This window comes from Cygnus atratus, chromosome 1, assembly GCF_013377495.2.
Source record: "Cygnus atratus isolate AKBS03 ecotype Queensland, Australia chromosome 1, CAtr_DNAZoo_HiC_assembly, whole genome shotgun sequence".
NCBI classification, from domain to species: Eukaryota; Metazoa; Chordata; class Aves; order Anseriformes; family Anatidae; genus Cygnus; species Cygnus atratus.
Genome location: NC_066362.1, coordinates 139,802,998 through 139,816,756, shown reverse-complemented (window position 1 = coordinate 139,816,756; position 13,759 = coordinate 139,802,998). Strand labels below are relative to the sequence as shown.

At 38.4% G+C, this 13,759-nt stretch overlaps 1 protein-coding gene across 1 annotated transcript in view; it reads left to right on the top strand.

The window, feature by feature from the left end:
* The window catches only part of MGAT4A (alpha-1,3-mannosyl-glycoprotein 4-beta-N-acetylglucosaminyltransferase A), a 71,832-nt gene that overhangs the window by 19,306 nt on the left and 38,767 nt on the right, over nucleotides 1-13,759 (top strand). The window contains exons 3-5 of the mRNA XM_035558056.2: nucleotides 8,559-8,726; nucleotides 11,299-11,439; nucleotides 13,264-13,397. Coding sequence (XP_035413949.1) covers nucleotides 8,559-8,726; nucleotides 11,299-11,439; nucleotides 13,264-13,397 — 443 coding nt within the window. The remainder of the gene's footprint in view (nucleotides 1-8,558; nucleotides 8,727-11,298; nucleotides 11,440-13,263; nucleotides 13,398-13,759) is intronic.

Genomic DNA, 13,759 nt, shown 5'->3' with positions numbered 1-13,759 from the left:
GCTGGGTGGTTGTACAGTGACAGTGAGAGCGGGATTTTGTATCACAGTATTGAGTATTTGTATTTACATTTAAGTTTTGCAAAACCCACGCAAAATAGGAAGTCTTTGTCAAAAAAAGGTGTCAGCGTTAAGATGTTGAAAATCATCATCAAAATAAATGCCAGCGTAGTAAGAAGAGTTTTGTTTGACTTGCTGGAGGAATTCAGGCTTTCTTTTTTTGACTGACATTGAAAATAATTTAGTCTGCCATGCATTAGCATAGGAGGATTTCAGTTTAAAGAATATCTGTGTGTGAGGGACAAAGAGGAAGTAGAGATGTGATAGCTTGTAAGCTGCTTGGATATTATAGATCAAGTGTGGTCTAAAAAAAATAAATTGCACACATCCCTGTGGGAGTGAAGTGCAGGTCAGTGCGGGTATTGTCATCACGTAGCGGATACTGATTTCCTTGATACCATGATCTGATGGATCACGTAAAGCATCTCAGCGAGTTTCAGGGGATGTGCAGAACTTATTTTTACACCTTATGTAACAGAAACAAAGAGATTTTCATGTAATAGATGTGCCAGATGGAATTGCCTGGCATGTTGACAAGTCCCGAACTCACCGAGGAGCAACATGCCGTTTGTGCTCCTGCTGACCCTACAGAAACCTCGGGGTGGGAGCTCTCTGTCCATTAAGCTTTCTAGTTTGTATCAACCTGTAAATTGATCAACGTTCTTCCTGCAAGTGTAAGAGGAATTAATTCATGAAGCTTGTTGCTGACTTGGCATAACAGTAACTGCTGCTTTGTTTTATTTTTGTAATGGCAGTGAGTTGTAGAGTAACTTGGTAGTGAAGTGCCTGAATTACTGTTTACTACAGTGTGTTACCACAGATTCACTTATTTACTGGCATTTCCATAACTTTTCAACAGAGCGCATACAGAAAAATATGATGATTGCTGTGGAACCCTTTGACTTGTAGCACTTCAGCTGAAAGGTTTGGTTTTGTTTTGTCAGGAGGTGCAGGCTGTTCTGCTTTTGGGTGAGGCGCTGAGAAGGAACCCAAGGGCTGGAAGAGGAAAACTGGAAGGGTTATCACTAGGGTGGGCCATGAACTTGAGCGTTGCTGGATTTGGTAGTGTTGCCAGCGAGACGCCGTTCGTTTGAATAACATTTTGAATATCCCCCTGTTGGATAGAGGAAAGATTCTGCCCCATCAGGTGTCTGTTCTTGCTCCTACCCGTTTTACTAATTGAATATTTGTGTGCAGTGCTTTGTTGCCAGCCAAAGCCTTTTGTCGGTGTGTCAGAAGGCAGTCATTCTTCCTGTTCCCATTTAGTGAACAAAGGGGCCAAGAGGTTTCAAGAGTTCAGTTTGGTAAGAGCAGGAAATATAAATCAGGCCTACAATGTGGCTAAACGAAGCCTTCTGTACTTGCTGTCTTTTATGCGTGCCAGGTCCATGGCTGGTTATCTTTTTCTCTGTGAGGCAGATCCATTACCGGGGTGTTTAGCTGATTTGCAGACTGAGGGAAGACTCGACTGCCTGCTGTTGATATGGAAAGGTCGTGCAGCTTTTTGTGATTTTAGTTGTCTGATGCATCTGCCTTTGGAGACAAGCAGCTGTACCACCATAGAGCTCTTGAGCAAATTACAGCTTGCTTTTTTTTTTTTTAAAATACAGTCACCTTAGTTCAATATGTCCTATTTCCAGTTGTGGAAATGGCCTGTGATTTAACATATTTGTGAACCTGCTTGATTGATCAGACAAATAACAGCTTGCAAAGCTTTCCTGCTGCTTTTTATGTTGTAGATAGTGCTCCCTTTAGCACACAGTAAACGGGTTTCCTTGAGGAAGTATTGCAATACTGACTGAGAATTGCTGAAATACTCCTGGGGATTGTAAGGGTCTTCATGCAATTCTGCTTTCCCCAGTCTCCCCTTTCCTGGTCCCATTGCCACCCCAAAAAGAAGAGGTGGCATACTGACATGCAGTCATAGATCTTTTGTTCTTGTAGAGCAGCAGGGTTTTCACTGGAGCCACTGGCTATCAGAGCATGCCTGTTGCAGGCTAGATGGAATAAAGCTTTGCAGAGATTGTCAGGAAAGCAAACTCCCATTTTTAGATGGTTTCTGGCTCCTTGTCCAGTATTTTACTCATTCTTTTTGAAAGAGATGCTGTCAGAGGCACCAAACAACTTGGATTTTCATAGTGCTTGTATCTCCTTTCTCCAGTGCAACATTAACAAAGGTGGTGTATGCGCATCATCTAAATACGTACTGTTCTTTGTACCTCCTCTGCTACTGCCAAAGACATGTGAACAAAATCTGAATTCTCATTTCAGCAGACGTGCAGCTTTGGTCTTGTACTTGCATGCTCTCAAAAATACTAAATTGCAACCACAACCTGACTGTTGGATTAAGTAGTTCTACAGACTTCTGAATAGTGAATTGTGTATGTTCCAGCGATTGTTGCTTTAATAATACCAGGGTTTTGACCAGGAATCTTATTCAACTGTACTTTCAGTGTTTTAAGATTTATGCCAACATATATATGGGTTTTAATATATGGGTTTCAAGTGTGCATTGTGATCGAAGGTTAGGTGCATAGGTTCTTTCTTCAATACTGACCATCTCTGTTTCCTTTTTCAGTGGTTTATGGCAAACAAAAAGGCAGTCACGGCAGAATTTTGCTGATGCTATAGGTGTCCGTACTCCACTCTGACAGTTTAAAAGTGTACCCAAAGTAATTCCCTCACTAACATTTTTAGAAAAATGTGTTTTTTGTTTGCCTTTATTTTTAATGTGAAAACTAAAACACAAAAAAATAAGAGCTGTTGATGGTTTTAAGAGCACTGAAGTTAAATATCCATAGAATTGCTTAACTTGTGTTCCCAGGATATTTTCACTATCTCAGTAGGCTCAGTATGTTTTCTATTTGAAATTACAATACACCGAGCATTCTGCCAGTAAAGGTAATTTACCTACAATTCATACTTCTTTAGCTATTTTAGTGCTGAGATAATCAGCAAAATGCTTTTGTAAATTCCAAGTATAGGATATTTTCTTGTTCCTTTACTTTGATACTATTTTTTTTAATCCAAAGGGAGAGCTCACTTTGCTCTTAAAAATCATGTGTTGAAGCACACAAACAGATTGTAAGTGTAGTACGGGAAACAAAATGAAAAAACTAGATGTATGATAAGATATTCAGAAATTCCATGTTGAGTTTAGAAAATTGGCATCTGGTTTAAAACTTGGCTTATGAGCTGTCTAAATTTGGTGCAAAAATCAAATGATGTAATCAAGAATGTGGCAAATAGGAGAATCGATTGAGTTTGTTACTTGGGGTAATGTTGTCTTGTGGGGATGACTACTTTTTACAGTAGTTTAATAGGAGAACCATAAATAACCCAGAGAAGGAAGAGTAGGCCGAGAACTGCAATTCCATCTCTGGCCAGAAACTTGCAAACCTTCGCAGTTCATAGAATCAGTTTGATTTGCATTTTTAATTTTCAAAATATTTCATCAACGTTTGAGTGAGCTTGTCTGAATTCTAGGTTAGCATATTTAGAAGAACATCTTGCAACAAGGGAAAAAAAAAAGTTGAGAAAACAAACTACAGAATGAGTTGAAATAGTGTTAATTTTCCAAGAAACGCACAGCATCAAGCCAGCTAAAATATTTAAGTTTTAGCTTCTGGGGTTTTGCTGAAAGTACTAGAGTTTAAAAGAAAATGATGAAGAATTAATGCTTTCAGTTCTCAAGTAATTTCTTAACAAGAGTATTCTTATTTGAAGTATAAGGGCCAGTTATTTTTATTTGGTCTTTTTGGCTTCCAGAACAAAGTATGGAAAAGCATCACCTTCTCATTTCAATGTAAAATAGTATAGCATTCTAAAAATCATGACTATATGCTCAAGCTATTGGAGACTAAACATTTCACATTTGCTACCACTGCTGTTAAAGAGGGATGTTTTATTTGTCAGAGATCAGATGTGTTTTGGGGTTCTTCCATCAGCTATGTAAGGCCAATAACTGACTGTCTGAATTCCTTCCTCTGTTTTGTTACATGATTCTAGGTTTCAGCATTAGAAGAAAAAAGTCATTTATAATATTGTAGAAACACAAATATATTCTTTCAAAACAGTAATCGCTGGTCTCTGTGACTGTTTCCTTTGTGGTTTTAGGTTCAGAATTTTTCTTTTCACCATAACAGCAATGGAAAAAGTGGTTTGATTCTTTTTGACAGAAAATCAATTCATTTTTTTTAAGTTTTAGAGAAACCTTTGAACAATAAAATATTAAATGGTCAAATGTCTCTTGAAAATATTGGCTACACTATTGACTTTGTGTGTGTGTGTATGTATGTATATATATATATATATATATATATATACATACAATACTTATAAGTCAGCTTGCCGTACATAAACATTTCAGAAAGACTGCCCTGAATTTCTGGAGAAACTTGTACAGTCATTTGCAAATTTTCATTCCCTCCTCCTTGTGAGGAAAGAGGTGAGGTTTAAAATACAGGAGAGACTCTACATAATACAGTAACGTGTGTCTTCACCTCAAACCCATAATTTTTTGATGAAAAGATTTTACTTATGTTCGTGTAAATAGAAGTGAAGGAAAAAAGCTGTCAAATGACTTCATATTTTGGAGAGGGGAAAGAAAAAAAAATACCAAACTTGAGCTAAGTCAAAGTTTAAATAAAAATAAGACCTTAAAGTTAGTTTTGTAGGCTTATGCCTAAGTATTTAGGAGTGACATTTGATTTATTTATTTTCTTTCGGAGTCTTTTGAGTATTTAGAAACTCCTCCTGCCTTAAGGGACATTTACTTTTCCAGAGTTGGGAGGGGTGGGACCACCGAAGGTGGTACTGTAAGAGCCCAAGAAGTATTTTCTCCTTCACAAGTGCCTTTCAGTATGAAATCACATTTGATGTTGCTGCAGTAGTGTGGTTGTGTTTTTTTGTTGTTTAACTAGGTATCTGAGCAGTTGATCTAGGTTTTGAAGTACTGCAAGTATACCTTTTAAAGAAACTGCTAAGTGCTGTTAGAAACTTAAATTTAATTCATTTTATTTCAAATCACAGCCAGTCATATTGTAAAACAAGTACTAAAAGACCGACTTACACATTAATCTCCAAGTACACAAAAAGAATAACGCATCTTTACTAGTATTAGAGATGTGAATGTTTAGTATTACCGCAGTTCTTGCAAAGAATGAATTTTACTTCATTTTGCGTAAATAAGTAGAAAAATTCTTATAGGTTAGTGGACTTAAAATATGATTCGTACATCTTGTTCGCATTTTCTGATTTTACTTGGCTCAATAATATTGTAACCTAACAAAAGCAGTAATACGTTTTTAAAGGATGTATTTCAAGAGTGTACATGTCTTTTAGAGCAGCCTCATTAACCCAGATGTGTCTGGTTGAAGAAATTGTGCGAAGTTGAGTACTTTGAACCAATTAATTGGTATTTCTTAAAGAAATTCACTTTTGAGGTCTGAAGTAATATAAATGTAATACCAGTACAGCACACTGGGAGACCCAGAACTATTTGCTAATACTTATATTAGGAACAATTTCGTGGTGCCACAGCTAGAAGCCTGAGTTCTCAATGGTCTTTGCTCAAGAACTGCTGTGATAAGTTATGAAAATAAAATTTTACTTCCATTTATATTATTTTAAATTTATTTAAAGAGAAATTAATTTTTTATTTTTGACATTAATTATAATTCGAAGATGTGATAACGACTGCCTCCTTTGAAAGTATCCTGTTTTCAGTAAGTGATTTTTATTGGTAGCTCTTAAAATTGTGATTTTCATTCCTTCACATGATAAAAAGGCCTTTTCATTTGGCTTTTAAGTTTCTCATGGTTTTAGGACTAAGGTTTTTAATTGCTGTGGAACAGCAAGGGTCCTGTAATTCTAATTCTTACTACCCACCTGAATTAGGAAAGTAGAAAAATCTTAATTTCTGCATACAGGCTGAGTTTAGTAGTAAGACATTACTGATTGTGCAGTATGGATTTTGCTAGGTGGAGGTGGCAGGAAACTATTGCAGTTCTCCACCGATTGACATATTCCTAAATGAGTTGTTCCCCCTGGACTCTGCTGCTCCTTGGAGCACCAGAATCATCAGAGCGCTGAGCGTGATGCGTTACCTTGGTGTAAGTGCCTGGAGAGCACCGGTCTCTGCCAAAACTTCCTCTTTCAGGCAAAGGAAGGAAGACATGAACTCATCTCGAGGTGCTCTTCTGAACCACAGGGTCCTATTTGTTTTCCCTGGAGAAACACAGGCTCTGCCACAGCGGAGTTTAGCCTTTTGGAAGTAGGAAGGTCGTTACTGGTAAAGTTTGTCTGCTATCTTGTACCATAAAGAAAGGCAAGAAGAGAGACCTGATGTGCCAGGCTGCTTTGGAGGCTATCCACTGCTATGGCAGCCCTTAGACATGCTTTGGTGGCTTAGCTGTTTTTTCCTGTTTAGACAGAAATTGTCAGGGATCTGTATAACCTGCCATCACCTGTTCTGGGGAGGGATATCAGTGTATTGGGCTTATGTGGCAACGTTTTGGTAGTGTGGGTGCTGCAGGGGTGGCCTCTGTGAGCAGAGCCCAGCAGCTGCCCCATGTCAGATCAGAGCCAGCTCCAGCCGGCTCCAAAAGGGACCTGCTGCTGACCAGAGCCGAGCCAGGGATTGATGCTGGGTGGGCCTCTGGGAGAGCAGAGTTAGGGAAAGGGGAAAAACCTGCTGTGCAACAGCAGCTGGGAGAGAGGAGTGAGAAAATGTGAGAGAAGCAGCCCTGCAGCCCCCAAGGTCAGTGCAGCAGGAGGGCAGGAGGTGCTCCAGGCACGCAGCAGCAGTTCCCCTGCGGCCTGTGGAGAGGCCCCTGGTGGAGCAGGCTGTCCCCCTGCAGCCCATGGGTCCCACATGGAGCAGATCTCCACGCTGCAGCCCCTGGAGGAGCCCCCGGTGGAGCAGGTGGATGTGGCCTGGAGGAGGCTGCGGCCCATGGAGAGCCCCCGCAGGAGCAGGCCCTGGGCCGGAGCTGCAGCCCGTGGAGAGGAGCCCACGCAGGAGCAGGGGGCCTGGGGGGAGCTGCTGCCCGTGGGGGACACGTGCTGGAGCAGTTTGCTCCTGGGGGATGGACCCCATGGTACGGAGCCATGTGGGAGCAGTGCTTGAAGAGCTGCTGCCTGTGGGCAGCCCCCGCAGGCTCAGTTCAGGCAGGACGGCATCCCGTGGGAGGGACCCCACGTGGAGCAGGGGCAGAGATGCTTTGTACCCTTACTGTAACTTGTAGACATGTCTCCAAGCAATCTTTAATTTCTTTCGGTTATCATTGGCAAGTAAGAATGCCCTTCTTGCCAGAAATTCCAGAAAACTTTCCTGGCCATCTCAGTCCTGCTGACTAAAGCAACAGGTCCAGTTTCAAGCAGCAGTCTGGATTCACTTGTCAGTGTGTAGTGTGCTTAGCATTGCATTGTGCGACAGCATAGCTGTGTTCTGAGTTTGTTGGCACAAAAGCAATAACCATGTGGTTTTAATGAAAAAAGGAAAACAAGGTTGGCAAGGGAAGTATTTTCAAGAGGTAGTGAACTATATTTTTATTTTTCTTTCTTCTACACACAGGGCATTTTAGCTAATTATGTTTTCAAAATACAATCAGAACAGTACATACTAACTACAAAAGAAGAAATATGTGAATTGAAAGAAGTTGAAGGAAATGCAGTATTATTAGCAAGGGAAAACTGTAATTCCTTCATTATTCCATGTATTGCTGTAATGCAGCAACAGGAAGAGACTCAAATTGCTTGCAAAACTTCTGCTTCTTTACCCCTGCAATAGGTGACAAACCAAAACAATATCTCTATGGATGGCAACTGTGTGGTTGCAATATTGATGACAAGATACAAAGTCACTTAAGATACGCCGTTCAATATTTGCAGATTGGCTAAAGGGAAGTGATGGTAAGCAGGAGATTTGGGGAATGATCAGTGGGATGAAGGAAAGATGCACAGGACAGAGATGCTTATTTTGGGTAATAAGAGCATAGGCAAGATGTGAACAAATGAGCTGTGGTGTTTCCTTCTCCCTTTTGGTCTTCTTTCGAAGAAGACATGCATTTATTCCACTCGTTCTTACAATGTATTCAGAGAGGGCTTTCAAGAGACATGACCTGCGCTCTTTTTAAGGCACTGCTCCTGTCATGCTTTTTAAAACAAAGGGTTTGTTTTAAAAACAGGGCATCTGTTCCAAAAAAAGGGACTCGGAATTGCCTTGTGGTGTTGAGTAATGGGAGCTTAAAGGTTGCTCCTGTCTGTGGCTGTGGTGGTGAGGAGCATATCCCCTAGCACCTGCCTTGCATCCCTGCCTGGTGCAGTTATTCTTCCCTCTGTATGTTGTGTAAATACTCAGGAAGGTTTGTGCTGGGCGGCTATGTCCTTGCTGGCTGTATTTCAGGTGCTACATAGCTGAGCAGTCTCTGTCCTTTGTTGGAGCTCTCTGTAGTGATTTGTTGCCCGAAATAACCAGCATCATTTTTTTTCCTCTGTAGAAAAGTTGATTGCATATCAACGGGAATTTCATGCTTTGAAGGAACGTCTTCGTATAGCTGAGCATCGGACTCTGCAACGCTCTTCTGAGCTGAATGCTATCTTGGAGCAGTTCAGGCGTGCAGTAGCAGAAACAAATGGAAGTAAGAATGCACTGAATAATTTTTCAGGTACATACTGTGATTGAGCTTTTTTTTTTTTAATAACTATGGACTATGAATATCTTTCTATTACTATAGAATAAGAAATTAATACTGAGAAATCTGAGTGAAATTGTTCAGTGGTGCAAATAACAAATCTATGTCATATGTTGCATCTGGTGGCTGGTTTTCTTTTTCCAATTTCTATTCTTAGTGAGCCACCCACTCTTCTTTCTTATGACTTTAGAGAATGAATACTGATTCCATGCTCCGTTTGGAACTTCTGGTTGTTTATTTAGCATACTTGGACAATAACTTGCCTCACTTTTTAAATAGAGCTTGAAGGGAAAAGTGAGCAAACAGTCTTTATGAAAAGGATGAACTTGAATGAATTAAAATATGTTTAAAAATCAGATGGATGATTAAAAAGCATACAGGCAACCTGAAGTATTGGTTGTAATTTGTAAAATGTACAAGTAATGCCCTTTTTAATAACTAGTCATTAAGTATTAAATTTGTAAAGTCTTCTGTATTTTTTTATCCATTCCTGAGGCTGATGCTCAAGTTTACTAACAGCTGTGTTTGGCAATGTTCGAGAATGCCTTCACACTACTCATGAAATTATTAAAGTTACCTTTAAAATCATGCTCTAATTGCTTTAGTTGCTCTGATTTTTTTTTTTAGATGGAAAGTGAATAACAAATAAATACAAACTTTCTGGCCAGAAGTCTGATTTGGTCATTTGCAGAAATGTCACTGTATTGACCTAGTGAGGATAAGAAAAACAAAGATTTTTGCAAATCCAAAAGTTGGATAGTTTTTAAATCTGTTGTCTAGTTGCATTTGTGCAATGTTTTACCATCTTCTATAACTTAAAAAAAAATCTTTTTTTGAGGGTTATGATTGTAGGCCCTTAGTGCTGAGATTAATATTGTTCTGATATTAATAAGAGTTGCTCAGACACTAATGGCCTGTCCAGCCTGAACTGTGTAGTTCCCTGGATCTCCAGGAATGGTATGCATAAAGGTTACATTTGACATAGTCTGTGGTTCTTGTCTTACTCTTCTGTGTGTATCTTTCTGCTAAAGTAAACAACTATAGAGGAAGTTGTGTAAATTTGATACTGGATTTACAATTGGATTTACAATGTGGTATTACCACATGCATTTCTAAAAGTGGGTTAGCTTGCTTATATGCATGGTAGTCATAGAGAATTACTCTCTTCTGCTGCAGTTGAAGATACTGATTCACATTTTTAACGTTTTACCATCTCTGGATCCCAACTGCCTGTGGAGCATCCTTTTTTTTTTCCATGTGGAGTCATGACTGGCAATCAGCTGAAGTCTGAATTCCTGAGCTTTGTCCTCACAATTTAGGATTAGACAGATTTTACTAAGTTTAATGCACTTAAGTATACATAATACTTTGTACTATTTGCTGTCTTTGAATCTGGAAGAATTCTGGATTGTTTTATGTAAATCATTATTCATTCATACAAAGAGGGTCATATTTTGAGGGACTTTTAGGCCCATTTTTTTTTCAGTTGAAACTAAAGGAAATGTTAGTAAAAAGAAATGAAAACTTGTATTGGAATCTATCAAAATTAGCATCTCTACTTATGGCATCTATTTTCAAAGCATTTTTCAAGAGCAGAAAGTGCTATGAATTGTTTCATTGCCCCCCCCTTAAAAAAAAAATAAAATTAAATCCTCATAGCAAACCGAAAGACAATGAGCAGGCAACCCTTCTGTTTTTGTTGTAGTTATGCTCAGAATCTGAGAGGAGTGACATTTATGGAATTACTTTAGGCACTTCTGTACAACTCAGATTTTCTTGGAAACCTTGAGTCCAGTTTCTCACATAACCTATGAACCTTACAATATTAAGTTTTTAAAGGCCCATGTGCTATCATATTGCTTGCTTGAAATGAGAGCTGTTTTCACACTTGATGTAAGAAAATTAACACATAAGAAACTGTTATTTGCAACTTTATGAGAACCACCTGGGTGTCCTGAGAGGCAGTATTCTCTAGAGAAAGCAAGAAGTATTTTAAATAATCTAGTGGAATAAATTAAATTCACATCAGTGTATGCTTTATTGCAGAAATACTCAAAATCTTGATTATATATTTAATATTAATTTTGTGTCTATATGTACAATCTATCCAATATGTATTTATAGTTTTGAAAAATTAATTATTTGCAGTAGCATTACTATGTGGTGATGACTCTATAGGCTTATGTAAAAAATAATCTAGGTAAACAGACCTGCCATTTTGATCTGCTGGAGGGGAAAAAAACAAAAACAAAAACCACTAAATAAATGGAGCATTCTTTACTTTTGTGATTAGGCACTGCAAGTCTTGTGTGATCAGGTGAGTATTAACTGTATCTGGAGGAAGCTAATCCTGACGATTGTTTACTTTAAAATTTAAAATGAGAAAAGACTTCCTTTGTACACAAGATACAATGCCTCAGTAAAATGGACCATTTCTTCCTTTTTTTTCAGTTAAGATCAAGCTGTGAATCTTATATGATTTACCACTGCATAAAACTTTTTATTGTTTGTTTTTCTGCATGGCTGACTTCATGTGTGTTTGCAGATGAGACACTGAAATTGTTAAAAGAACTAACAAGTAAAAAATCTCTTCAAGTGCCAAATATCTATTACCATTTGCCTCATTTGTTGAAAAATGAAGGAAGCCTTCAACCTTCTGTGCAGGTTGGCCTTGGAAGGACAGGAGGTAAGCTGATACAATGTTTGTTTTATGTTTTATATCTGGAGGAATTTCTAGTTCTTGTAATACAACATACTGCATTGCTTAGTAGATCAAGGACATCTCATTTAACTTGTGTGATATTGATATCTCTCAGAATTCACACTGAATCCAGGATGAAAGGAGTTTGGCTTCAGCTTTGCTCTTGTCTTCATAATCTCAGTCACGCCCCACCCCATGTTAAGCTCCGCATTAAGAAGCATTTAGTTTGGATGAATTTTTGTAACTAAGTAAAAGAGAACAAAGCACAGAAGTGTTACAGTTTCTGAACTGCTAATGGACATACCCCTTGGGCTTTTTCAGACTTGTGTGGCAACCATGCATAGATATAATTATTTTAGAGTTGGTCACAAATTAAAGTATAATTTAGAGTTGGACACACTAAGATAATCAGATAGAATTGCATCAATAAAATGTGGACATTGGTTGGAGGGGAAGAAATAAATATTGTGCTGCAATACCATTGATCCCCTTTTCTTTTTAATCCTCCCAAATTCTGAACTTTGGTCATTAGGATAGCTACATTGAATCCCACTCTTATAGCTCTAGAAAATAGTTAGGCTGTAGCCAAACCAAGCTGGCGTACCTCAAAGCATATGTATGTGTTTCCAAGCATGAAGGCCCCACCAGTGAATCCACAGGCATGCCTCTGTGTCAAATGTGTGGGCTCAAGCCATGAGGTTATTTTTCTGACTATAAACACCATTTGTTTTGAAGTTGTTAATCAGGAAGGCAAATGTTCATATTCCTTTATTGTTTTAAGTGAAGCCTGTATTATATTCCACTGGGAATATATGACAGAAGTTTGAAGTTAGAAAACAGAAACTGGAGTCAGGTTTATTTAATTAAAAAGAGGGAGAAAAATGAGTTTAATTTATTTTCCTATCTTCTCCTTTCCTGATCATGATGCTTTTTGAGTGTTTGTTTTAAAAAATCAGAACTTACTAATGTATAGTTGCTAGGTGAAGCAGGTGCTGTAAGTAAGGATAAACAAAATTTTTAATAGTTGTTTGATTTTATATATTTATGATCTGGTAAATCATTTCACACAGGTGGCTCGGAGCACTGAATGACTTCATGAAGTCTGGTCTATCCTTTTATTGTGTTCCTGTTGTTACCTGTTGTGTTTACAGTAGGTTGCCAGCCCTGTGTGCAGAGTGGGGTGAGGAAGAATGAAGACTATGGTGAAATTTAAGGAACTTAGGAACTGAATGGCCATCTGGCCAAAGCATTGTAGTATGGTCCAGAGTGCTTTGCATTTGAGGTACTTTTAACAGGGATGGGAGGTTTGAGTATGGAATTCTTGGGCTACCCTGATGACCTGAGCTTGTTTTTCTAGAAGAACCAAAATCTCATGCAAAGGAAGTAAGAGTTTTTCACCAGTACAATTTTAAAAGACTTCTGAGGAGTTAAAAATAAATACTTGAGTTGTGAATAATGATTATGCCAGCTTGAAAATAAAACTAGGTTAGGGAGGTTAATCATTCTGTGAGTTGTGGTGCAGCCTTACCTGATTAATATCGTGGTGGTTGATTATTACCTCGGCAATAGCCTGGCTTGTCTAGGATTACATTTTTTTTGTTTGCGATGTTTGCTCTGAGCATTGGTGGTGATTATGTTAATCATGTTCCTGTTTGATGGGTGTTATATTTTTAAACTATTTTAAATTACTGCTATCTCAATCTTTTAACTCTTTGTGTTTCTTAAGTGATACTTTATTATGAGACAAGCTTTTTGTTTTCACTGTGTATGAAATTACTGAAAGTACATTTCTGTTTTGTTTGATTTCAGTTTCCATTGTAATGGGAATACCTACAGTGAAAAGAAAAGTCAAGTCTTATCTTACAGAAACTCTCCACTCCCTTATTGATAAGCTGTCCCCCGAAGAAAAACTGGATTGTGTTATGGTTGTCTTTATAGGAGAGGTAATCACATAAATATTTTTATATGCTTTCTAACCTGCCTTTAATCACAAATATTCCTTTCAGGAATTGACGAGGAGCTCCTTTTTCTTTGCAATTTAGACAGATGACTGTCTGTGCCTCCATCTCCTTTACATTTAAGGAAAAGTCTTGTTTCCCTGAGATAAATGATTGTGAAGTGCCCAGCCTTTTCTATTTATGAAGTGGGCGTGGATTCAGTGGACTGTTTATTTTGCACATCTTCTGATGTTATACATAATGATTGAGATGTCCTAGTTATCTTACTCCTTCAGTATCAGCACTGTGGTTGAGGGTCTATGGTATGGTAGGGAGTTTTTTTTTCCCCTTCTCTTCATGCTCCTTTT